This window comes from Mus musculus, chromosome 10 (assembly GCF_000001635.26).
Source record: "Mus musculus strain C57BL/6J chromosome 10, GRCm38.p6 C57BL/6J".
In the NCBI taxonomy this organism is placed as follows: Eukaryota; Metazoa; Chordata; class Mammalia; order Rodentia; family Muridae; genus Mus; species Mus musculus.
The window spans coordinates 8,239,699-8,266,242 of NC_000076.6; the positions used below are offsets into that span (position 1 = coordinate 8,239,699).

A 26,544-nucleotide genomic window follows, 5' to 3' on the forward strand; every position below is an offset into this window, starting at 1 on the left:
GTACATACACAGTCACACAGATTTCATAAATACACATACACTCATATATAGACATACACATGCACAGACACACATACATACATAGTCACATACAGACATACACAGATACACAGACACATACAAAGACACACACAGAGACACACAAATACGCACACATACATACCCACATGTGATCCACTGTTAATATTATTAGAATCTGAGCTTAGGACTGAGCTAGTGAAAACTATCTGGAGACTATGGATAGGAGATGAAGCATGAGAAGAGAGGGGTCATACTATCAGCAATGATAATTATCTAAAGAACTTCATTGGCTTCTGAAGTTATATTAATTTCTTCTGGCATTATTAAATTACTTTAAGGTTCCAGGAATTTTCAAAGCTTTTGTTTTAGGTCAGCAACAATAGAAAATATGAAATAAAAATGGAAATGAAAGATGAAAGGCAGCACCTGTTTAATATGGGTATTTTAGAATTGTAGATAGGTGTGTTCTGAACTAACAGTACATATACATGTGTGCATAAACATCACATAGAGACTAACTGGAGATGAACATATTTGATTGTGAACTCCTACACCTCCAATACCAGTGGCTCCCATAAAATGCAAGTTAGATGTCTAAAGTTAGTGAAATTTCAGGTTGTTTGAACTGGGCTCGCATATCTATGTTCAGACAGTAAGGATGATTCCTCTGCTCTGCAGGGGCTGAGTTTTGACTGGAAACCATGGGTATCTCCTGGAGAAAATAGAGCAATGCTGCCCCCTGCTGGAGAAAGGCTAACAGTGCCTTAACATTCTGATGGATGTTTGGCTATGGAAAACAAACTAGCAAGACAGAAACCGTGAATCTCCCTTCATTAAAATCATCATCATTGTAATAAATATTTGCATTTGGGCATGCATTATCTATTAAATGGCAGGTACACCGCAAGACCCAAAATTCAGCACCAGTTAAGGGGAACTGGTCCCGAGTCAAATCTCAATGGTGGACTTCATTTCAAAGTCCTAACTCTCGGACATTTCTGGTAAGAATTCAGACAGTTTAAGCAAGTTCCTACTGACTTGGATGATATGTGCTCTTTATCTGCTGATCAGGCATGTCAGTGTGGCAGTGTTTCCAGTTAAGGGTCTCCCTTGAGAAACACAAAATTCCCCGGAAGAGAATGCTTCCCCTTCTCCTAAGACAGAAATAGAGAAGTGTAATGTCTTCACGGCAGAAGGGCCATAGTCACAGATCAGCTGTAACTGATGAGCTAAGATGACACTCCTCCTTTCCTCTTCTCTTAGTCTTGCCCATTTGCTCGTCCCACCTCTCTCTCTCTCTCTCTCTCTCTCTCTCTCTCTCTCTCTCTCTCTCTCACACACACACACACACACACACACACCTCATCTTCTGCCTTCCTTCACGCTTCCCTCCTTTTCTGGCTATAGAGATTACAGCGAAATCTAAAGTCATGTTTTTTCACAGCTATGCCTGATGATAGCTCATCACTGAATGCTCAATATATCTTAAGGACTATGGATTCTGCCCCTTTAAGATAGGTAACATTTATGCACATTATACAGACGGGGAAGGCTGAGGCTTCAGGTGGGTACCTTGCCATGGCCATACTGCTAATAAGTGACCATGCCTTCTGACAACCTTTAGTTAACCACCACGATAAACACAGATGGCATGGAGAATGAAGACTAGAAATGACCAGCAGGGAGATCTTTGCCTTGATCACCCTGGTAGCAGCAGCCCCAAGGAAGATAGAATTCTGGACAGTGAGCCCTCTCTAGGCTGCAGATACAGATGGATGATCTCCATCACCACACAAAAGGCACTGTGGACTACCCAGGACTACGAGAGGACTGTGGGAACTGGGGGCTGAACAAGGAGCTCAAAAGCACACCGCATGAGACCTTAGATCTCAGCGAGACAAACCCTGAAGGTCACACAGTAAGAATGTCACTGTTCAGGCTACACATCTGACCCAGGGCAGAGAATATGCCAGGAGAGCTTCCTGGCTCAGGTTAGCACTCTTTCATAAGAATGACTTTTAAAAAATAATTATTATTCATTTATTTTATAAGTACACACCAGAAGAGGGCATCGGATCCCATCACAGATGGTTGTACACCACCGTGTAGTTGCTGGGACTTGAACTCTGAACCTCTGGAAGAGCACTCAGTGCTCTTAACTACTGAGCCATCTCTCCAGACTTCAAGAATGACTTTGGTTATATAGAAACCAAGCATTCATTCAGTATTTGTTTTAATTCTGTTGGATTTTTTTTTCTTTAATTTCTAGATTGGTAAAAACTAGACTTTAAATGGTGTGGTACACCATTTAAAAATTTTCTTTTATGCATCTGTTACTTCTAGCAAATGCTCTCATTTGAATACTGCAATGCAAATTAACTCACAAACACTGTAATACTGATCAAAGACCTTGAGGGGTGGGGTGGGGGTCTAGCGGTCACTTATAGACAATGAACAAGCAAAAAATCTAGCTGGCACAACATTTGACGTGTCCTTTGTCATCCTTACCTGTAAAACGTGCGAACATATTTTCTAAAACAGCCCCTTGTAAATGGACTTAGTTTGCGAGGTTAGTACTTGAGTAGATGGTTTGGAATTTATTTTGATGGCTGCCAACTGTGTTCCCCAAGCCTCCCCTGAATGCCTACTGAGTTTCCCATCATGCCCCAGGGCTTATAATTACAATGGAAACAAGAAGATGAATACTGAAGTAATTCTAGTAATGGAAAGCATTTCAAACACAAGGTAAAAGGAGAGGACACGTGAGTTCTCAAGCTTTTGAAGAAGGAAAGTTATGGGTTTCACCAGGCCACACAGTTCCGTCCACCAGCTAGGTGGCGCTATTGAACAATACTAACTTGGTTACTATTGAACAAGACTAACTCAGTTACTGGTCCCGCCAGAACTGCTTCTATTACATATAGTCAGGTGCTCTTTGTTTTTAAATTAACTTGCTTATTTATTTTAGCTGTTACCATCAATCCCTGCAACTTAGCATGCAAAATGAGGCCTGAGAAATTTCTGTCAGCTCACAGTATGCTAGGTTTGCTTGCTTGCTTGCTTTGGTGGCACTGGCGATCACACTCAGCACTGTGAGCATCGTAGGCAAATGCTCTCCCACTGAACCAACATTTCAGGGCTTGGGAGCTGAGGAAAGGAGACACAGACACATTAAAATTCATGGCTCAGAAATACCGCGGTCTTTCTCTTCCCTTCATCGTAAGGGGCTTCGTACAGAGGGACTATAGACTTCTCTAGGTTGGCTTCTGTTTTTCTTTCAAAGGGGGCAGGGGTAAAAAGTAAAGATCATGGGGATTTAGCAGAAAGAAGAAGGGGTGTGTGATGATCTCATTGTAAACCTGATTGAATTGGGTCATCATGAAAATATACGTTTGGGTGTTTTCTGAAGGTGCTTCCTGGAAGGTTCAATGGAGGAGAGAAAACCATCTCCTGGTGGCCGCTACCATCCTGTGGGGTGGTGTCCCAGACTGAGTAAAGAGAGGAGGGCTGACCACTGGCTCTTTCTCTTCTTGCTTGCAGACAGCTGAGGCAACGCGAATAGTGTGACTGTAGGATCTGGGGATCATAGCCAGGCTGTAGGCCTGCTAGGAAAGAGCTCGACCAGCGAATTGCGCTATCAGCCCTAGAATTCTTGCATACGGGGAAGCTTCAGGATTCTAGTGTGCCGTCCACGAGAACAAGGCATTCTGGTGTGGACAGGTAGAAGAGCGCTACACGCCCTTTCACCTGTCTGACCTTTAACCCACCAATGCATCATGGTGACAGAGCAATATTGCACGTTGTGTCTGCAGAAGTCTAAATAGAACAAGAGGTTGGTCAGGAGTTTCTGCTTAACCCACATCCTCTACCTTGGGGGACGCGGAGACTATTAGGACAGAGGAACCGTTTGCTCCCTTGGCCTTCGGCGTCATTGTAAGGGAATAGCAGAAGACAATGCCAAGCCACCACAGTACACAGAAGTTGCTGAACTCTCCGTCCGAAGTTCATTTGGTCATGCATGCACACACTTCACATCAGCAGAGAGCTAATCTGGGGTCATAAATTGTATTGCCACAATCTCTACTCAGTAACTGAGTTTAGAACAGACAGCAGGGGTCTTGGGAACCCCTTCTGTGCCAGGAATTATTCTTTTTTTTTTTTTTTATCACTTTGCTCTTGGAAAAGAGCTAGGGCACCCCAGATGCATCCTGAAAACAGATTCGATGTACCACACCACGTAACCCCATGGAGCAGCTGCACCAGGCTTCTGGAAGCTTTTCATCCTACTACACAGGAATACCAGATGTCCCTGACTCCTCCTGAGGACTTTACCACATCGTTACTGCCAAAATCAAAAGGGAAAGAGTTTTAATTTACTGGTGGGAAGACGGTAGCTGTAGGTCAAAGAGCTAAGGGTGACCCAATCTTCACAGGTCTCCTCTACTTTAGTGAGTGTGCTTACAGATCGTGGGGTCAAGGCCCACCGTTTCAGAGATGCCATCCATTTAGCTGAAGAAAATAGAAAGTTAATTCAAGCAGCAGCTAGGTGCATGCCCCTTTGGATACACTTGTCATTGGAGGCTTATATGTGTTTAAAAACAGATGTTTTGTTTTTTTGTTTTTCGAGACAGTGTTGTAGTCTTGGCTGTCCTGGAACTCACTCTGTAGACCAGGCTCACCTCGAACTCAGAAAACCGCCTGCCTCTGCCTCCCAAGTGCTGGGATTAAAGGTGTGCGCTACTACTGTCCAGCTTAAAAACAGATGTAAATGGCTTCATATCTTGCCATTTAACAGATGTCTGGATAAATATGTGTCACCAAGATTCAGTCAGCTCTTTATCCCCACCTCCTCTCTTTCTCCTGTCTTTCCTTCACTTACAAAGAGAGGGTGGGGGAGGAAGAGGGAGGAGAGGAAGAGAGAGAGCCAAGACAGACAGACAGAGGACGGGTCCACATAAGAATGCCTGAAGTCTTCCTTTACGACTCTAATGTAGGGTAAACCCTCTCTAGGGCTGCACAAAGAGAGGGAGGCTCACAGTGTCTCACAGAGCAGTCATCAGACACAGCACCATGCTGACACCCTTCCCATTCAATAGACTCGGTAAACTCCTGCATGTGTCTGTTATCAGAAGGACAGAGGGAGCTCTACTTCCAAAGCCCAGCTATTGAAGACTCATTATACGTCTAGCTCTTCAAACCGATTTTCTGATAGGAAGGCTCTCAGCAGGGCTCACCTTTAGGTTTTCAGGCACATTCTTACATGCAGATAAATTAGATTTTCATTTCAGGAGAGAGCTGGGAGGCTTTTGAAGAACCTGTCAGGCCATCTACCCAAATGGCAGGGCCGCAGTGTAACAGGAAGGGCAAAGACAGGCCCTGGGGATACAGATGTGGTTCCAAGTCCACCTGACTGTCTTCAGTCCTTGGGAGGGTCTCCTCTGTTGGCTATTTCTACCAGGCCATTTGCCCTCACCCATTTTCCAGCATAACAGCACAAAGCCGCAAACCGATTGGGAAATAAGTATGCAAGACGTGCTGTGCAGAGTAGATTAAGGAACATAGGAAAGAGTGTGGCAAAAAAGCATCTTTCTCTCAAGCTAAATAATAATGAGAGGAAAATAAATGATGGATTTCTGAAAGTAATTATATTCACAGTGACACTGTGGGCTGTCCTGTGATCGCTTTGCCGCTCTCTATTTGTCGTTCCTACTTGGGGAGCACTTGGTGTGTGAGAGCAAAATCTTAATTGCATTTTCAATTTGTTTCCCTATCTAATCTACTGCTGGGGTTTTACACGCCAGAGTGCGTTTGTCAATGGCGCTTGGGCCAGAGCTGCCCCATCTCAAGCAGCTCTTGCCCTACTGCTGTTTGCATCCAGGAGCTCCAGGTGTGCGCACACACTCCCCACCCTCTGTTCACCCCGGCACCATGCTGGTGTAGAATGTTGTGAACTTCTGTTTTTAGGGAGCAGGACATAGCCATGGGAATGCTAACCATGCTAACCATGGTGAGTCTGGGTTTCACCTTAGAGTCTGGGGTTTGGAATTGAAAGCTCATGCCACTCTGTCGTTGAAAGCCTGGGGGACACAAGATGTCACATTGTATTTTCATCTCCCAAGTCCTTGTCCAGGCTGGAAAGCCTTATCGGGACCCTACCAGGGAGAGGGCTTCCAGTGGCATTACCTGGGTCCTTGTAGATGCTCAGCACACCCTTGAAGTAATGAGGTAAAAATCTTTCCAGTAAGAGCAGCACATCTTCCAGCTCCTCCAGGATCCCCACGAGCAGGAAGTTTTCGTTCACGTTCAGCTTGGCCCGCTCCAGCGCCCACTCGCCGGGCTCCCTTGACAAGACAAGAAAGTTGCTTTACCACAAAGACCTGTGATGTGCAGCAACAACCCGTGAGGCTAGTTCTAGAACTGTGCGGTCTTCCCTGGTTTCTCTAGCTGACGTGCGTCTCACATGTGCACAAGGGCCAGGGCCTTGAAATGAATATGCCTCTCTAAGTATTTGGTGAAAGACAAATACAGGCGCAGACACTTAGGTCCTGAGCAGATGGTTATCATGGCTTTTTAAAAAAAATAATTAACTTAGTTTATGTATGTGAGTACACAGTCGCTCTCTTCAGACACACCAGAGGAGGGTATTAGATCCATTACAGCTGGTTGTGAGGCAGCATGTAGTTGCTGGGACTGGACTTGAACTCAGAACCTCTGGAAGAGCACTCAGTGTTTTCAACTGCTGAGCCATTTCTCCAGCCCCTAGAATAGTTTATTTATTTTTTATTTTTATTTTTATTTTTAATGGAAGAACGAAGTAGAACAAACTTAATGAAGTTAGAGTCACTGGCAATACGTTTGCAGTGATCAAAACTAGTGTCCCATAGCATCTGCTAGTCATCTCATCATTTAACTGCTTTAGCATTAACGTTGTTGCTTTTGTTTGTTTGGGTTACAGAGGGAAAGAAGGGCATTTCTGTATAAGTGCAGTTTGGGGGAGTTTGGACTAGCCACTTTCGCTTGCGACACCACCAATAGCAATCCTCTCCTGCTCCGGCAACCCTTGCCTGCTGTCCAGGATCGGAGTAAAAGTTCGACAAAGTGAGATTATTGGTGGAGGGAATCTGAAGAACTGGGGGGCAGGTGAGTACACTGTCCAAAGGAGACAGACAGAGTGAGACCCACTGTAAGGAATAAACACTCCTTGGAATCAGCATCTCCGTTGTAAGGAAAACGGAAGTAACTTAACCCTGAATTTTCTCAGCAGCAGACTGTCATTGATCATCAGTGTAAATACATGGGAAAAAGATCCAGGATGTTGGTAATGTCTACAATTTACATCGTAAGGAGACTTTCATGCTTCAGTAAGCTAAGCAAAACAACAATCAAGATTAAAGAGAAATGAGAACATAAGCCAAAAAAAGAAAGAAAAAAAAATCCGAGCCTGTGTCACAGTTTCAGTTAGCTATTCCCCTATGCAGGAACACAAACGCTCTCTACTCTTGTCTGTGTTTTCCCAAAGGAAAACAAGGGTTAGTTCTGCCACACAGTGATTCATTGTTGCATCTCTTTCTGCCCCAGGTTGTAGATGTGTACTTAGAACAATACATCTGATTTCAGCCATGCTTACTCCAGTACCACCAACAGAACGCCTTAGGAAGGCTTGTGCCTGCCCCGGGGTTTGCTGCTTCCACAGGAAGTCACTGTGTAAGGAAGGCTCTGTGTTCAAGTCAGGGCAGCTTGCTCATTAGAAAGTTCTCTCCTCTCTCTGTAGCAGTCGTTCTCAACCTTCCTAATGCTGTGACCCTTTGATACAGATCCTTATCCTGGGGTGGCCCCTGACCGTAAATTTATTTTTGTTGCTATTTTCATAACTGTATGAATTGTGTTTCCTGGTGGTCTTGGGAGACCCATATAAAATGGTCAGTTGACCCCCACAAGGGTCCTGGCCCATAAGTTGAGAATCATTGTATCTCATTAGAGGTATCATCAACCCGAGTGTGTGTTTCCAGAGTGTTGGACCTGATTTAGCTGCCAGAGCAGAGATGGTTGTGGGTAACAATCACTGTGGAGGACCTGGCTGGCCACCTGACTCTGCTCTCCACTGTCTTGTAGGGTGAGAGGAACCATGGTGTTTTCGGTAGGCAAATGGATTTGGTGGGTGTTCCTGTTACACAGTGGTATGTAACCGTCTCTGTTGCAAGTACCGCAGAGCCTCGCATCCCCCGTATGACCCTCAGGATAGCAAATGATATTCTTGAAGAGCTTTTTGCAATCATGAACTAAATCCCACAAGGGTGAGTGGCTTCCTGGGGAGGATTTGTGGAGTGCCCGTGTGGCAGGGAGCTTGCACGCTATGGCTGTATGCTTACCTACATCTGGGGTGCTGTCCACAGAAATATGGGATGATGTAAAACAGCCTGGGGTTGGAACACTCAGGGTAGTTTTCCAGAATGCACTCATTGATGTCCTAGGAGAGAAGACACAGCAATGAAAAGCCTTGTGGTCTTAGCTTTGCTGAATGCCCAGAATTAAAAACAAAACAAAACAAAAAACCAAAAAACCAAAAAAAAAACCTTTTTCCTAGAAACTCTTAGGCAGACAGAGAATTCACAAGCTTCCCAAGAATACGTGCCCTTTGCTTCTCAATATCTGTGTACACTGGCCAGGTACATGGATAGCCTGGCAGGTCGGGGCGTGTCTACTTGGTTAAATACCCTGTATCCTCATCTCCTGTAGGCTGAGACTTTTGGTTGGGTCATATGCATGCTAAGGAAATGTCTAATGCTTGTGTTTCACATTGGCTGGCTAGCTGCCAGCCCACTGTCCATTAATGCCTATGGAATTAATCCAGTAAGTTTTGATTCTTAATGAATTTTGAGTTAATCACTTACCATTATAGCTAACCCTACATAAGTGAGTTTCTTTATGTATGCATACGTCCGATAAATAATTATGAAGTCTCTAACGGTCTCATAAAGGGTTTCTAAATGTCAGAGAAGCTATACATTATCTAAGTAAGATATGTGAGTAAGAAAATGACAGGGTTTGATAACATAAGCAGCCTACCACTTTCCAAGGCAGCAGTGTGGTTCCTAGTTTTGTCTTCCTTGAGGCTAGACATGGGTTCTGTTAGCACCGTAGGAGTTTGCAATAGCCAGGGGTGGGATGAAAACTGAGAGGGCGGGGTTACATCAGCCCCCACTGGAGCAGAAGACAACAGAGGCAGGGAATTGGCTGCTTGGATGGGAATGGGAAACGGGGCTAGTATGCTATGGGGTTCAGAAGGCTACATTTCTATAGAACTCCACAAATAACCCTGCGAGGTCAACCCCTGGGAAATCATAAATTTCTAGCTCAGAAAGTTAAGTTAACCAGGTTTCTTTTCTTAGACCAAGGCGCATCCTGAGGGATTAAAAGGGGTTCCATTTCAGCCCATTAGGCTGATGAATGGTGCTCATTACAGCCCTGCTAAGGAGATTCTTTGGAAAAAGTAAATAAGAGATGTCTCCGGCAGAAGGTCAAGGGCGGCACTCAGTACCCACTGCTCAAGGATGCAGATGGAGATGCTCAAAACTAAGACCTTCGGGAATCAGATTCTGACCAGCTTTGTGGTTCAACTGAGGAGCAACTTAACCGCCGGGGAATCAGAATCTCAGTGCAGTGTCTTCTTCTGAAGGCCCCGTAGTTTCTGGGGACAAGAGAGTCTGCCCGTCAGTACTGACTTTTAGATTTGGTGGATGACTTTATTTAGAGCATCTCTTTGCAATGAACTTCCTTTAGCACATACATATTGTAAAATGATCTCACAATTCTATCCCTTTTGCCCATTCCTTTAACTTTTATCTTATTTTCTTCGCATGGCTGCTCTGCCTGCACATATGCTTGTGTGCCATTTGCATGCCTGGAGTCCACAGAGGCTAAGGGGAACTTGGATTCCCTGCCTAGAACTGGAACTGCAGACGGTTGTAAGCTGCTGTGTGGATGCTGGAAATGAACCCAGGTTCTCTGGAATAGCAGCCAATGCTCTTGACCGCTGTGACAGGTCTCCTAACGTTCCTTTTAATTTCAACGATTTAAGTAGAAATGGCTTACTCTTATTTCATCAGGGTTTTTTTTTTCCCCAACTCAGTGTATAAATCTTGAATTTCGTTGGGATTTCCATATATGTATGGCATGTGCCTCAATCCTGTCTGTACCCACTTCTTGCCACTTTTACTTCCTTCTCAGGGACTCCCTTCTGCTTCTCTCTCTCCCAACACTCACACACATTTGCATGTATTAAATCTAGGTTAATTAGGTCTGCCTATGGAGGAAAACATTGCGCTCTTTGGCCTTTCTTCCCCTGCTACACTGTCTTGTTTCTGTGTCCATTTAGAATCCACAAGCTCTTCTATCTTCAGATCCTAGACACACTCTAAGCTACATAGGGCGGTGCTAATTTTAGTTTTCTGAGGAGCTCCATCCACGCTGACTTCTGCCATGGCTGCACCAGTGTGCATGCCCATCAGCAGTGTGTAGACTTCCTCTTTCCCCACACTCTAGCCAGCATCTGTTCTCCTATGGCAGCCATTTTCACTAAGGTGGGGGTTGGGGGGTTGAGGGCTGTTCTTTTTTTCTTTGCATGTAGATGATAAATGCCTAAGAGTGCATTTTATAAAAGTCATTAAAACTTATACCTAAACTTTCTTTTAAAAAAGGTTTACTTTATGTATGAGTGTTCTATCTGCATGTACACCTAAATGCCAGAAGGAAGAATTAGATCTCATTACAGGTGGTTGTGAGCCATCATAGATTTCTCGGTGTTGAACACAGGGCCACTGGAAGAGCAGCCAGTGCTCTCAACCACTGAGCCATCTCTCCAGCCCCCTAAATTTTCTTTAATTTAGAGTGGGAAGATCTAAGATACAGTCAAGCGGACTTGACTTCTCCCTCTGGACCTTGATTTCTATGCTCCTTGTAAAGTCCTCTACTGCCTAAGGCTGGCACTCTTTTACAATGAAGTCTTAGGCACAGGACGTAACGCCACTAACATTTCACAGCATTAGGGAAATAGCAAATACTTCAAAGAGTGCACTGAGGATAACTGGTGATCCTTTCTACACGCAAAGCTATAAGAACCTAACCTACCTGGAATTTATCCTAAACAAGTTGTATAAGCATTTAGTTTAGAAGTCCAACAATTTCCCCCAAAATGGCTCATATATTGCTGTTGCTTATAGTTTTGGTAGTTAGAAGGAAATCTCAGGTCTTCAGTAGCTGTGTATCCTTAACAAAATGACGATGGCCCTCAGACCCAGTTTCCTCATTTGTAGGACATGGTGAACCAACGTGCCTGGTGCCCTAAACCAGGTTCTGTATGGAAGAGAACTAGAAAAGATAGCCATTCTTTGATTCAAAAATTATGTATAAATTAGTGCCCTCGTTCAGTGTTTTCTGTCAATACACTTCTACCTCTCATAGAAGACTGTTTCAGGGAAGTGCTGATGTTAGCAGACCTCACTGCAGCTCCTGAAGGCTCCTGAAGTAGTGGGTCCTGGGCAAATACTTATGTCTCACAGGCTCAAGTTTCTCATCTGTAAAATGGGAACAGCATTTGCCTCTTGCACCCCCCCGACACACTCAAGTAAGATTAGAAGGTCTGTCTGCCCTTTATTTTATGTATCATTCAGTGTTGGGACTCAGATAACAGGCTGAGAAGCATCCCAAAGCTGACCTGGCCTCCAGGTTCTCCCAGCATCCCTCAGTCCCTACTGGTTGTAAGGCCCTCTGCCCTGAACTTTCCACCCAAGGATATGGCCCCCAGAAGGTCTTCCTATATAACACTGTCTTTCTATATAACAAGAAAGTCTCTTCTTTATTCTCTCTCTCTCTCTCTCTCTTCCTCCTCCTTCTCTTCTTTCCCTGTGCATGGTTTCTCTCTCTCTCTCTTCCTCGTTTCCTCTATCTCCCTCCCCCCTCTTCCTCGTTTCCTCTATCTCCCTCCCCCACTCTTCCACGTTTCCTCTATCTCCCTTCCCCCCTCTCTTCCTCATTTCCTCTATCTCCCTTCCCCCCGCTTCGTTTCCTCTATCTCCCTCCCCATGGTGACTTTCCTGACCTCATTTGTTGAGACCAGAGAACCAAGCCTAAAAGCAGCTTCCCAATAAACCTGCCTTATTCTGTATCCTAATGTTGTTTGAATTGACGCATTTCACCTGTAGAGAAATAACTTCTCATAGGTCTCACATTTGCCAGCTCACTGTGCTTTCATTCATTTGGATTCCTTTTTCCTTCAGTGTTATGTATAGGTTATGCACAGTTTTAAAACAATGACTGCTGCCAACTCTGAGAAAACAGGAAGAAGAATATGGAAATACAAAAATGTATGATTTGTGTTTTGTTAAAAACGCAGTTGGTTGGAAACAAACTAATAACATTGAGCAAAAGCAGGCAAAATCCCCACCCCTCCCCCACCCCTGCAGAGCCATTGACTTTCATCTCAGCTTACTTCCTACACGAAAGCCCAAGACATTCTAGATTTAAAACAAAACAAAAAAACAAAAACAAAAAATTGTTCCAATATAGATTTAAGAGAGATTGGGAGTGGATCTTCCCACTCTAAAATTACAGACGTTACAGTAAAGGGCAGGCAGAAGGACGAGTTCTTGTGCGGGCTTTAACAGCGGTGTTAGAAATGGGAAAGGGAGGAATACAGGAATTCATCAGGTATTAAAGTATCCTTGACCCGCAGGTGGGCAGTGGCAGCCGGAGTACACATTCGATGGTCAATCTAGATAAGTGCAATGGATGTGACCTAAGTTTTATTGCAAACACTGCCTCATAAGCCTTTTATTTCAAATTTAAAAAAAAATGACCCAGACTGGAGGAATCAAGCGAGACTTTAGAAAAGTTTCATGGACTTCAAGGGGCGGGTGGCCAGATACCTTCATATCCCGCTCCGTGCTCCGGTCCTGCCAGAATCACATCACCAGTGACACGTTCCTTCCAGAGGGGGTAGAAAGTGTCCTTTGGAGCTGGTCTGCACACAGCTCTTCAGAAAGTATCACCACTAGGAAGTAGTTCTTTGTTCTTCTGCAAGGCCCACAGAGCAGTGCCTGCTAACACCTGTGGTAGCTACTTTGGTGTCCGTGTGGTCCTTTGCACCACCTCTGAGACCCTGGCTAGATGATGGGATGCAGAGAAAGACTGTTCTGGGTTAAAAAAAAGGCATCACTCTGCTTTTGCTAGGACCAATATTCCTATTTGCTGGGGGCACTAGTTCAGCGCAGCTCTGAAATCCTAGTTTGCTTTGGTTGCTCCAATAAACAGTTTGACTAACAGCAACTTGGAAGGAAAGGGTTCACTGGCTTCCAACCCTACATCAGAGTTGTCACTGAGAGGAGTCAGGGCCAGAATGGAAGCCTGCTCCAGGCTAAGGTCAACCCAATTCTAAATGCACGCAGGGTTGGAGCTTCTTGGACCCACTCAATCCACTCGCTGCCCACTTTTCTGTCATTGTAACAAAGTACCCAAGAGAAACAGTTAACAGAAAGAAATGTTTAGTTAGGTTCAGGGACACTCTGAGGTTTCAGTCCACTGCCAGCCCCAATTAAATGTTGTCCCCCATACATGTTGCCTTGGTCATGGTGTCTCTTCACAGAAGTACAACCCTAACTAAGACAAATACATTTTGATTCAAATTGTACTGCAACATTTTTACATGTGAAAATGTCTATAAATATTATTAAATGTGGGGTTTTTTTTTTTTTGAACATACATTCTGGCCTTGGTGGGAAATCTTTTTCTCTCATGCCTATGGTAAACCAACAGGAAAATCTCCTCTCACTAAATCAGTCAGTTCATCAGCCACACAGCACGGCTGCCTCACCAGTAGGAAGCCAGCTGCAGCCACGGTCTGTCCGTATCTCAGAGAGTCGAGGAGGCATGCAGAGGCAGGGGTTCCAGATAAGGCAACAGGAGAAAGAAAGCAGTGTAGAGAGACTCAATGAACGACTCTGGGCTCTTACTGCGTTTCAGAAAGGGACGTGAAATTCAAACCCGCAAGAAACAGTGAGGAGCAGCTACATCCTGGGCCTGTCATACACTCTCTTAGCGCAGCCCCAGTCAAGAAAGACCCTCCTTGTGCCAAACATAAGTGAAACCTGTGAGGGTGACCTAGCCACTCTCTTAAATGTCTAAGGAATACTGCTTGCACCTGGGGTTAGTTGTCATTTGGGATAAAATTCCTGCCAGGAGGAGTGAGTCTTCCTCTGGAGGCTTAAGATCAAAAGTAGCTGTCAGGTAATATTCGGAAAGACCACTCCAGACAGAAGACAAGCGATGAGCCTGGTATGAACAAGAGAGATCTCCCCAGCTATGGAACATGGGACGGTGAGAGACAAGCAGAGGGTCTGTCTTGTATTTGTGGCACAGGACGAGAGCAAAACATCTCGTTGTGACTGGATGATGGACAGAGGCCCTGCCCACCTGTCGTCAGTTGGTCCCGGGATCTCTTGGATCAACGTCAGCACCTACTTGAGGTGAATGTCCTAACTATGATAACCATCTTGTTGAGCAGGGACAGAGCCTCACACTGTGTAACCAGGATTACTGCTCTCTGCTCTAACATCCATGATTGTCTTAGTTAGGATTTTACTGCTGTGAACAGACACCATGACCAAAGCAACTCTTATAAAAGACAACATTTAACTGGGGCTGGCTTACAGGTTCAGAGGTTCAGTCCCTTATCATCAAGGTGGGAGCATGGCAGCGTCCAGGCAGGCGTGGGCTTAAGACCCTCATCCTAGCTGCCTGGAAGCCAGTCGTCCACTATCAACCTCCAGATGAAGAGGTAGAACTCTCAATGATGAGGGTCTTAAGCCCACGCCTGAAGTGACACACCTACTCCAACAAGGCCACACCTCCCAATAGTGCCACTCCCTGGGCTACGCATATACAAACCATCACAGTGATGGAGTGGATCTTGCAGTCACCTTCCCCTGTACCACCGAGGGGATTCACACTCCCAAGGCATGTAAAGAGCCTATGCTCTTCTCTGCTTCCTCTCCTGACTTCCACCTACAGAAATGGACTCTTGGGTGGGAATGACCTCACAAATTAATGCGTGCATACTAAGAGATCTGACTCAGTGTGACTCCAGGATAAGCACTCATTGACTCAACAACGTGACAATGTTGGGGATGGAAAGGAGGGAAAGCAGAGGAGAAGCAAACCTTTACTGAATGCCTAGCACCACAGTCATAAAAGCGTGTGGCATGAGTGAGATGCATTCTGGGAACTTTACATTTTTTTTTTTTTTAAATCTTGTTGAGTGGATGAAGCTCAGGGAATCTGGCAGTAAATCGATTGCTTCTGGAATGTATAGCCAGGGCCACTGAACTCTTTCCAATTCTATGACTAAAACTGAGCCTGAGAGTGAGAGAGCGAAGACCACTAAAACAAGTCAAGCATACAGACGGGCCAGTGTGGCTGTGGAGTGTGCAGAACACCAGCATCCTTGCCCTCCCGAGATGAGTTATCTTTTCCTCAGATCTATCGATTGGGCTTGCGTAACATGATGTAAAGATTCAAAGTCTGAAAACCTCCGACAAGCCAAGCTCACGCTCATTTTGTCATTCGTGTGACCTATCTCTGCATCCCATTTCTGCCCAGTGTTTGGTGCAATATGATCCTATTTTACAGCTGTGCCTCAGTTTCTGTCTTAGAAATCTTCCTTGTAGCCCTGGCTCCTCTGGATCTCTGGCTGTCAACCTGTGCGTCGTGACCACGCTCATAGGGGTCAGATATCAGATACATCACATATGCATCCCGATTCCTAACAGTGGCAACTTACAGTTATGAGGCAGAAACAAAACTTTTAGGGTTGAGGTCACTTCAACATAAGGAACTGCACTAAAGGGTCGCAGCATTAGGAAGGTTGGAGCCACTGCTGTAGATTCTAGAAGAGGGGTCTTTGCTTTTGTCAGCTTCTTCTCCCTGTCTTACAGGTTAGGAACCAATTCTTGTCCTTGCATATCAGGTCCATTGTCAGGCTTGGTTAATAGCATAAGCTCTTGGAATGGCCATCTCCTGGATTCTGGGCATTTGCTGGGCACCACTGACCTCATACTGTGTGCATTTATACCTTAACTTGCCAACTGCTGACTATGCCTGTGGCAGTGCGGACACCAGGCTCTTGGGTTCCTCCCCAGGACTGCCCCACTGCACCTGTGGGAGTGGGTGATTGTAGGGCTGAAGAAGGTACCATCTCATTAACTTGAGTTGTGACTCCCCATTCTGAGAATTTCAGTGTGCCTCGCAGAAAAGAGAACAGCAACACCACCCATAACTACAGGGTTATCTTCCTCTTCCTTCCTAGGTGCGGTGCAGGCTATGGAGGATTCTGCTATTCCCACCGAACCTCTCATGAAAGAGGTGTCGCCTAGCCCAAGTTAACAGAGTGAAGAGCAGTTTTCTTCCACGTACGGTAGCACCCCTAGAACCCCAAGAACCGCGTAAAAAGCTGGGAGTGGTGGTACATGCTCTCAGGGCTGGAAGGCAGGGACAAAGGGGTCCTGGGTGTTTGATGGCCAGCTAGTTTAGCCTAACACACACATACACACACACACACCCCATGGCATCTTTTATTGAAAAAGAATTTAAGGCCCAGTGAGATGGTTTAATATGTAATATATCATGTGTGCCTGGCTGACAATTTGAGTTTAATTCCTTAGAACCCGTGAAAGGTAGAAAGAACCAACTCCAGAGGTTACCCTCTGATCTCCACATGTACACCTCTCTCTTTCTTTCCCTCCTTCCCTCCCTCCCTCCCTTCCTCTCTTCCCCCTTCCCTCATATACAGTCACATACCAGATCACACATACACAAATAATAATAATTTTGGTCTATAAGGTCACTACTGCATATTTCCAGTGAAGTGTATTAATTCTTTGGTTATTTCAGTTGTCATTATCCACTGTGAATGAATAGAGGCCCCTTGAGTCTATAAAAAGCTGGAGACCCCAATCTGGCCTTAAGAGGGGCACACAGCTGAAAGGTGGGGTGCTCAGCTGGCTTCTCTAACTGAGCTCTCAAAATCTTCAGGAATGCTACCTGCCAGATTCCAGTGCTGTTTCAGGCTGCAGGGTAGGAAGGGCGACCAGGTATGCAGACTCTTGCCAGCCAATGTAGTTATTTTATTAGGCAAATCAGTGTCTACAGATTCCAGTCTAAACCCACTGGTCCCGACCCAGTTTGGTAGAAACGTTTTCAAAGGTAAAGTGGAATGCATTAGCAGCCACTAAATCTCATAATTATAGTGATTTTGGCTGATAATCCCTTTCCTTCTGCATCTGTCTCAAACATTAACACAAAGAATATCTTTTAACAGAGGTCAGCCCTGGTGGGAGTTACTTATAAAACCATTAGATACTCTGTACCAAGAGGGATGCTGAAGGCCCTTCCTCAGACAAGAAATGTCTTGGCAAAAACATGCAGGGCGTAAATTTTACAGAATCATAAAATGGAAGGACTGAATTTAGGAGCTGGTTGAAAGAATGCTGAGCAAAAAGAGTTGTAAGCTGGCCCTGCTGGCCAAGGCCTGTATTCTCAGCTATGTTGAAGGGTGAGGCAGGTCCCGGGCTTGCCTGGGCTCTAGCGTAGTTCAAGGTCAGCCTGGGTAACTTAGTGAGACCTTGTCTCAAAATACAAGGTGAAAAGAGGGTTGGGATACGGCCCAGCACTGGAGTACTTGTCTAGCTTGTGAGGCCTCAGTGCTAATACTGACTCTCTGTAGGCTGTAGAATGTGTAGTCTGTGGTGGGACAGTCTTTGTCTCCTGATCCTGCTTCTCTGCTTCTTTCTCCTATTTCTCTCCCTCTTCTGTCCTTCCTTAGTAGGAAGTTTCGTGGTTACCACCTTCTGGGTCCCTGGGTCCTTCGTCCAGAACCAGGTATTAGTGCTTCTCAGCCTACGAATGGGAACAAGGAGCAGAACGCACACCTATCCGGAAGCAGCAAACCCTTCCGCTCCTCGCGCAAGTCTGGGGCATTGCTCTTCATCTCCTGAGGCCTCAGTTTCCAAAGGCTGCAGCTGCAGGCAGCCTGTGTTGCTTCATTTCTCCAGAAGCCAGAAGTGCAGGTTCCCACGGGGCCCGGTCTGGCATCAGCGCCTCTAGCCTTTACCCATAAATGTATTCCTGGTCGCCACAGTCTGGTTCTTCCGCGGAGTGGAGTGGAATGGCTTCACTACCGCTCACCCTGCTGCTATCACCACACCCGGAGCAAGCTTGCTTTTTCTTCCCTTGGCCTTCCTCTTTGACATGCTATGTATTCCTGTGGCACGTTTGGGAGCTGAGGGAGTGAAAAGTCACCATACCACAGGCAGCGTGCGTGGGCTGTCCCTGCTACCTGCTCCAGTGAGGTCTGTTGAGGGAGCCTGGCTGAGTAGGGGCACAGGTGACCCCAGGTCTACAGAGCACAACCTTTTGGAAATATGTCGGGTCTACGCCAAAGCCTCATGCACACTGACTGAAACGGAGTGATTTTGCCCTTCATATATCAGAAAGTTTAAGCTAGACACCAGTGTGATTCTGGCCATTCTTTTTACAGGTGCCGTGGACACTCATGCCACAGGAATGATCGCCGAGCTTCAAGTCACTTCCACCGTGTAGTAAAGAGTTTCAATAACCTGAAGCACGCCAGGGACACAAAAATTTTATCAAGTCCATTACATAGTCTAAGTTTCTAGACAGAAGCCTCTCTGTGTGAATAATACACACCCAGGGCCAGACAGGCACTGTATCGAAGTTTTCTTTGGATATGATGACATTTTTATTTGAATTGAGCCAAGCTTAGGAAATCACTGTGGGAGATCTGGATGCCTGATAAAAGCTTTCAGATGATGGTACCAATTTTCAATAAACATCATAAAAATTTCAGGAGCAAAGTAAAGTCCAGAATACAACTACAATACACTTTAAAGCCAAAAAAGACATAACTTACTTCAACGGCAGTGCAGGTGAAGGTATGTTTTTTGGTAGGATTTAAATGACTGAAATACCATGTGCTCATCTAGAACCCGTCCTCCACTGAAAGAGGCGAATTTCAGATGTGGGCTCCATGTGGGGGAATAATGGCGGAGATTGTGCACCTTGGTTGTCTGGGATTCTAGTCCAGAGAAGCCCAGAAAGAGCTGAATGACTGAATCTGTGCCACCAGCAGTTTTGTGACCTTCACTAGAGCCCCCAAGGCATGTGCAACCCCTGGGCCCCAGCAAAGGGCTGGTGGCTGCTTCTGTCGGTAGAGGGTGGTAGTGAATACACTTGGTAGCATACAGTCTGGAGGGCTAGTTGTCCTAATACTGAGTCATACTTTGATGCTGATAAAATCTTTAAGATAAACAGGGGGGTCACACTAATAGAGTCCTGTTTCCCCACCTCTTTATGTGGTCACATAGAAAATGGGCAAAGGGGTCACAGAATAATTAATTTCCTGAATGGACTGCCCCCAGATCCCATGGACTCTACCACTGGATGGAGAGCTTTCCATTAAAAAACAAAACAACAACAACCACAAAAACAGTGAGAAAATATTTTAAGGGGCTGGGTGGTAAGGGGCTGGATGGCTCAGTGGTAAAGGGTTTGCTATATAAGCTCAAGGTCCTGGTTTTCCATCCCTAGCACTCTCGTAAAAAGCTATGGCGCATGTCTATAACTCCAGCACTGGTTGGGAGTGGGCAGATGCCAGAGGCTCACTGTCTAGCCAGTCCAGTGAAAACAGCTCTGTCTCAAAAAATAAGGAAGAAGAGTGATAGAAGATACCTCACACACACACACACATACACACACACACACACACACACACACACACACACACACGGATGAGTGCGCACAGCCACACCCACACACCACAGGTGTGCACACACACACTGGAAAAGAAGCAGCACACTTTAACTCTTGACACAAACACACTCTCTCTCTCAAACCAGAAGGGCAAAGGTGCTTGCAGACTTTAGCGCAGAGATCCAAAGGACAATGGCAGTCCAATTACAAAGTGCAAAGAAACACATCTTTGGCCTCCCATCCTTTCCCTGGTTAAGAGACGTTCCCACGGCAGGGCAAGCCTCAGCACAGGGTAGTGCTTCCTGGAGAGCACACTGACCAGAAAAAGCAAGCTCAAACCGATTCATTCTCCCAGCAGGAAATTTACTGAGTGTAAGAATGGCTGGAATTTCTGGGGAATCAAGTGTGTTCTTGAATACCATAAAAGTTATTTATGGCCCCTTTGGGTCCCACAAGTTTCCGAAAGCCACAGACACTATCTTAGCATCATAGAATGTTGATGATGTTGTCTTTCCAGCTGAAGAAGTCCACATTCCTTTATCCAATAGTCTGATAGTTTGGGGCTGAAGATCCAAAACAAACCACAAAAGTCACACTTTCAACCTCTGGTTATCTAGAATATAAACAGCATGTTTGTGGATATTTTTAAGGCCACAGTTGAGACTCAGAAGGTCTTTAGAGACCGAGGATGAGATAAATGAACAAGTGTTGAAAGCAAATATAATCATTGCTTTAAATTAACAGGAACTTTCCATTCTCTTAGCATCATGGATAACTAAGAATTGTCTGCAATGGAACTTCACCAACATAGTCTGTGACCATTTAAGATTTTTCCATAGTGTATAGTAAAAAGCAAATAAAAATTCCCAGGGGGAAAACACTGAGTAGAGTCACCCTTACATATAATTATTGCAATCCATCCCTGGTTTGCTTGCTCATTCATTAATTGCTTACCTGTTCTTGTCTCCTCTTCTCCCCCCCCCCCCCGTCCTCCTCCCCCTCCTCCTCCTTTCTTCTTTGTCTCCTTCTTTTCTCTGTACCAGAGATCTAAAGCAGAGACTTGTGTGTTGCCAGGCACGCATTTCCTATAGCCTCAGCCACTGTCTTTCTTCTTAAGCCTCCTTAAACTTTCTTGGGCTGTTTCTCTGTTGGAGGAGACATTTGTGAAGCATTAGTCTTTCACCTTTACAGTTTCCTGTCCCAAGTCTGCTTAAACAGAGGTTCTCAACCTTCCTAATGCTGCAACCCTTTAATAAAGTCTCTCATGTTGTGGTGACCCCAACGATAAATTTATTTCACTGCTACTTCATAACTGCAACTTTGCTACTGTTATGAACTATAATGTAAATATTTGATATGCACAATATCTGAGGTGATGCACAAGTTGACTTAGAGACTTTGTTTCTGACCCCACCACTAGCCCTATTCCCTTGGTTGTCTCTGCTCTAGGATGAACCAGGGCTGGATTTGATGTGAGGGGAATGCCTTGTTGTATGGGATTTGTAGCTTAGACTCACTGGATGCTCTCTCATGGTTTTATCCTATGCAACAACTTTTAAAGGTCACAGACATTTACTGTGCTTCATTTGGACCATTCCAAAACAAAAAACAAAAAAAACGCTAAGATTTAAAATTGTCTTCCTAAAACAGCATAGCTTAAACTTCCATTTCAGAGTTGGACATTACACTACCCCAACCATCAAAACAATGTTTCTGTGTTAGTACTCCCTCAGTAGCTTAAATGCCTAGAGGAATTTCTACACTTGGCACTCAACTCAACCATGGTGGGTGGTCCTGAGAACGTGGCCTCCTGAACTCTGGAAGAACCCTGACAACTTTGACGAGGTCAGATACCATATTTGTGACAGTACCAAGCCAATTTCTGTCTTTTGATGAGGGTCAGTAGCCACATAGCTGGTCCACAGGCATAAGGCAGCAGAGACCCAGTTACTAGCTGTGGTATTCTTTATAACACTCCCAATAATAATGATATTCCAGTTTTTTTTTTGAGAATGTTCTTGGTGGAACAATTAAAAAATCATTCACTGTTCTACATGCCATGCCAAGAGCGCTCATGTTTTGCATGTTCTGAGATGAGGCAGGGAAAGCCTGTGGAAGCTCTGCTGTTGCTCCTCTTAGCAGTTTGGCATAGTCTAAGAACAACTTGCTTCATAGATCAAGGTGCTTAAGTGTTTGGGGGAAAAGGAGGAAAAAGAAATGAAATATACCAAATCACCCCATCATAAAATTTTATGATAAGGAATATACGTTCCGTCCTAATGTACTGAATAGTAACATTCCTCAGTGCCTTTCGTATCTGCCATGATTGCTACATAAGTGACACTCTGAGATCTCCAGTCACAGGGACACTGCAGGCACATGCGCTGCTGCTGCTGCTGCTGCTGCGGCTTGCTATCTACATTCAAAACTTTAGAAGACTCCAAAAGTCTAATGAATTGGGGCTGGGGAGATGGCTCTGTGGTTAAGAGAGAACCAGCTTTTCCAGAGAACCCAGGTTCACTTCAACAGCTCACAACTATCTGTAACTCAGGTTCAGGTGATCCAACACCCTCACACAAACACCAAGGCACATAAAATAAAAATAAATAAATTTTACAAAGAGTCTGAAGAATTGTTTTCCTTTGGGGTTTATATGCTCTGGAACTTACCCACTGAGCTTTTGGGAGAACTCTGTGGATCGCAGTTTAAGACATCTGCCTTTTGAGTCTTGATATACTGACATATACATTTCTCCTTGTCTTCTTACTGTATTTTAGACTTAGTTTTTTTACCATCCCTCCCCCGACTGGACACAGTATGTAGCATTTGTCTGTGTGTTTACTGTGTTTCAGCTCATGGAATGAGCTCTCTATGAAGGTCAGGGCAAGAAGCCTTGCTGAGGGCTTAGGAGTATCCCACCTGTAGTAGATGCTCAGCCAATAACCGTGAGGTGAACACAATCAGCCACAACCTGCTGCGTGCCCTATCATGTCTATGTGGAGCCAGGAGCTCTCACCTTCCTGTATTTAGTCCCTGCATTTGATGTCATCATACTTACGCCTCATAAGTGCTATAGTTTGCAGTCAGCCTTGTTATTTAATCTAAATTGTCTTATGGGAAGGCGGCGTTAAAAGAACTCAGCGAGGGGTGAGCCAGATAACTCAGTGAGCAAAAGTGCTTGCCGCTAAGTCCCTGGAACCCCAGTGGGGGATAGAGAGAACCAACTCCCCCAAACTGCTCTCTGACCACCCCCCCCATACACACACATGAAAGAGAATAATAAATACAGAAAAATAGCTCAATTAATTCATACAGAGACTCATAGCACCAAGATGGGGGCTTTGCCAGTCTCCTTCCTGAAGCCTATTGACTTCCACATTAGAAAAGGCTAATGACACGTGGGAGCCATAGTCTCCTGCTTCTGTGTACCAGGATGGAAAAAGTGAATGTGAAACTCCTGACTATCTGGGCTGTAATTTTACCCATGAAAACAGGCTACATCCTGTGAAAGAGATCAGAGAGCTGTCCGGAAGCCCACCATCCAGTCAGCCTCTCTGGGGAATGGTTTCTTTGGCACCTCAATCTTGCTCTGCTGATTTGCCTAATGATCCTAATTTAAAAGCAAGAAAAAAATATTCCACTGGCATCAAAATGTGGTTTTCTTCCTCTCCAGATAATCGCATCACAAAGCACTTGGTGGTGTTACAGAGAACAGTGAAGAGAAATAAGAAAACAAAAGGCAGCCACAAACCTGCCACACACAAGCATTATCAGAGAACAGATGATAAAAACATGGCAATATAACAGAAAAATACACTGGTAGCCCGGGCCATCTTGCCAGCGGAGTCGCCTGACACCCGCACGGGCCCACACAGGATTCCCCACGGGATCCTAAGACCTCTGGTGAGTGGAAAACAGCGCCGGCCCCAATCCAATTGTGCGGAACCTGAGACTGTGGTACATAGGGAAGCAGACTACCCGGGCCTGACCTGGGGCACAAACCCCTTCCGCTCCACTCGAGCCCCGGGCCATCTTGCCAGCGGAGTCGCCTGACACCCGCAAGGGCCCACACAGGATTCCACAAGGGATCCTAAGACATCTAGTGAGTGGAACACAACTTCTGCCAGGAGTCCGGTTCGAACACCAGATATCTGGGTACCTTCTCTGCAAGAAGAGAGCTTTCCTGCAGAGAATACTCTACCCACTGAAACTAAGGAGAGCGCTACCCTCCCAGGTCTGCTTGTAGAGGCTAACAGAGTCACCTGAAGAACAAGCTCTTAACAGAGACAACTATAACAGCTAGCTTCAGAGATTACCAGATGGCGAAAGGCAAACGTAAGAATCCTACTAACAGAAATCAAGACCACTCACCATCATCAGAACGCAGCACTGCCACCCCACCTAGTCATGGACACCCCAACACAACCGAAAATCTAGACCCAGATTTAAAAACATTTCTCATGATGATGATAGAGGACATCAAAAAGGACTTTCATAAGTCATTTAAAGAATTACAGGAGAGCACTGCTAAAGAGTTACAGGCCCTTAAAGAAAAGCAGGAAAACACAGCCAAACAGGTAGAAGTCCTTAAAGAAAAACAGGAAAACTCATCCAAACAGGTAATGGAAATGAACAAAACCATATTAGAACTAAAAAGGGAAGTAGTCACAGTAAAGAAAACCCAAAGCGAGGCAACACTGGAGATAGAAACCCTAGGAAAGAGATCTGGAACCATAGATGCGAGCATCAGCAACAGAATACAAGAAATGGAAGAGAGAATCTCAGGTGCAGAAGATTCCATAGAGAACATTGACACAACAGTCAAAGAAAATACAAAATGCAAAAGGATCCTAACTCAAAACATCCAGGAAATCCAGGACACAATGAGAAGACCAAACCTACGGATAATAGGAATTGATGAGAATGAAGATTTTCAACTTAAAGGGCCAGCTAATATCTTCAACAAAATAATAGAAGAAAACTTCCCAAACATAAAGAAAGAGATGCCCATGATCATACAAGAAGCCTACAGAACTCCAAATAGACTGGACCAGAAAAGAAATTCCTCCCGACACATAATAATCAGAACAACAAATGCACTAAATAAAGATAGAATATTAAAAGCAGTAAGGGAAAAAGGTCAAGTAACATATAAAGGAAGGCCTATCAGAATTATACCAGACTTTTCACCAGAGACTATGAAAGCCAGAAGAGCCTGGACAGATGTTATACAGACACTAAGAGAACACAAATGCCAACCCAGGCTAATATACCCGGCCAAACTCTCAATTACCATAGATAGAGAAACCAAAGTATTCCACGACAAATCCAAATTCACACAATATCTTTCCACGAATCAAGCCCTTCAAAGGATAATAACAGAAAAGAAGCAATACAAGGACGGAAATCACGCCCTAGAACAAGCAAGAAAGTAATCCCTCAACAAACCAAAAAGAAGACAGCCACAAGAACAGAATGCCAACTCTAACAACAAAAATAAAAGGAAGCAACAATTACTTTTCCTTAATATCTCTTAATATCAATGGACTCAATTCCCCAATAAAAAGACATAGACTAACAGACTGGCTACACAAACAGGACCCAACATTCTGCTGCTTACAGGAAACCCATCTCAGGGAAAAAGACAGACACTACCTCAGAGTGAAAGGCTGGAAAATAATTTTCCAAGCAAATGGTCTGAAGAAACAAGCTGGAGTAGCCATTCTGATAACGAATAAAATCAACTTCCAACCCAAAGTTATCAAAAAAGACAAGGAGGGACACTTCATACTCATCAAAGGTAAAATCCTCCAAGAGGAACTCTCAATTCTGAATATCTACGCTCCAAATGCAAAGGCAGCCACATTCATTAAAGACACTTTAGTAAAGCTCAAAGCACACATTGCACCTCACACAATAATAGTGGGAGACTTCAACACACCACTTTCATCAATGGATAGATCTTGGAAACAGAAACTAAACAGGGACACAGTGAACCTAACAGAAGTTATGAAACAAATGGACCTGACAGATATCTACAGAACATTTTATCCTAAAACAAAAGGATATACCTTCTTCTCAGCACCTCACGGGACCTTCTCCAAAATTGACCATATAATTGGTCCCAAAACAGGCCTCAACAGATACAAAAATATTGAAATTGTCCCATGTATCCTATCAGACCACCATGGCCTAAGACTGATCTTCAATAACAACATAAATAATGGAAAGCCAACATTCACGTGGAAACTGAATAACACTCTTCTCAATGATACCTTGGTCAAGGAAGGAATAAAGAAAGAAATTAAAGACTTTTTAGAGTTTAATGAAAATGAAGCCACAACGTACCCAAACCTTTGGGACACAATGAAAGCATTTCTAAGAGGGAAACTCATAGCTCTGAGTGCCTCCAAGAAGAAACGGGAGAGAGCACATACTAGCAGCTTGACAACACATCTAAAAGCTCTAGAAAAAAAGGAAGCAAATTCACCCAAGAGGAGTAGACGGCAGGAAATAATCAAACTCAGGGGTGAAATCAACCAAGTGGAAACAAGAAGAACTATTCAAAGAATTAACCAAACGAGGAGTTTGGTTCTTTGAGAAAATCAACAAGATAGATAAACACTTAGCTAGACTCACTAAAGGGCACAGGGACAAAATCCTAATTAACAAAATCAGAAATGAAAAGGGAGACATAACAATAGA

General features: G+C 44.6%; 1 protein-coding gene and 1 long non-coding RNA gene across 4 annotated transcripts in view; one reads left to right on the forward strand and one right to left on the reverse strand.

Annotated features, from left to right (window-relative positions):
- The window catches only part of 4930573G07Rik, a 49,201-nt gene extending 30,267 nt beyond the window's left edge, over nt 1–18,934 (forward strand). The window contains exons 1-2 of one of the 2 annotated variants that reach the window (XR_003948828.1): nt 12,634–16,481; nt 18,608–18,934. This is a non-coding gene — a long non-coding RNA (RIKEN cDNA 4930573G07 gene). Of the gene's footprint in view, nt 1–12,633; nt 16,482–18,607 lie in introns of those variants that run through there. The other variant, XR_003948827.1, reaches the window with a different exon arrangement.
- Ust (uronyl-2-sulfotransferase) overlaps nt 1–26,544 on the reverse strand; it is a 314,073-nt gene that overhangs the window by 34,946 nt on the left and 252,583 nt on the right. For both annotated transcript variants that reach the window (NM_177387.3, XM_006512772.3), the window contains 2 exons: nt 8,391–8,488; nt 6,205–6,362 (listed from right to left, as the gene is read on the reverse strand). In NM_177387.3, the coding sequence (NP_796361.2) occupies nt 6,205–6,362; nt 8,391–8,488 (256 nt within the window). The remainder of the gene's footprint in view (nt 1–6,204; nt 6,363–8,390; nt 8,489–26,544) is intronic.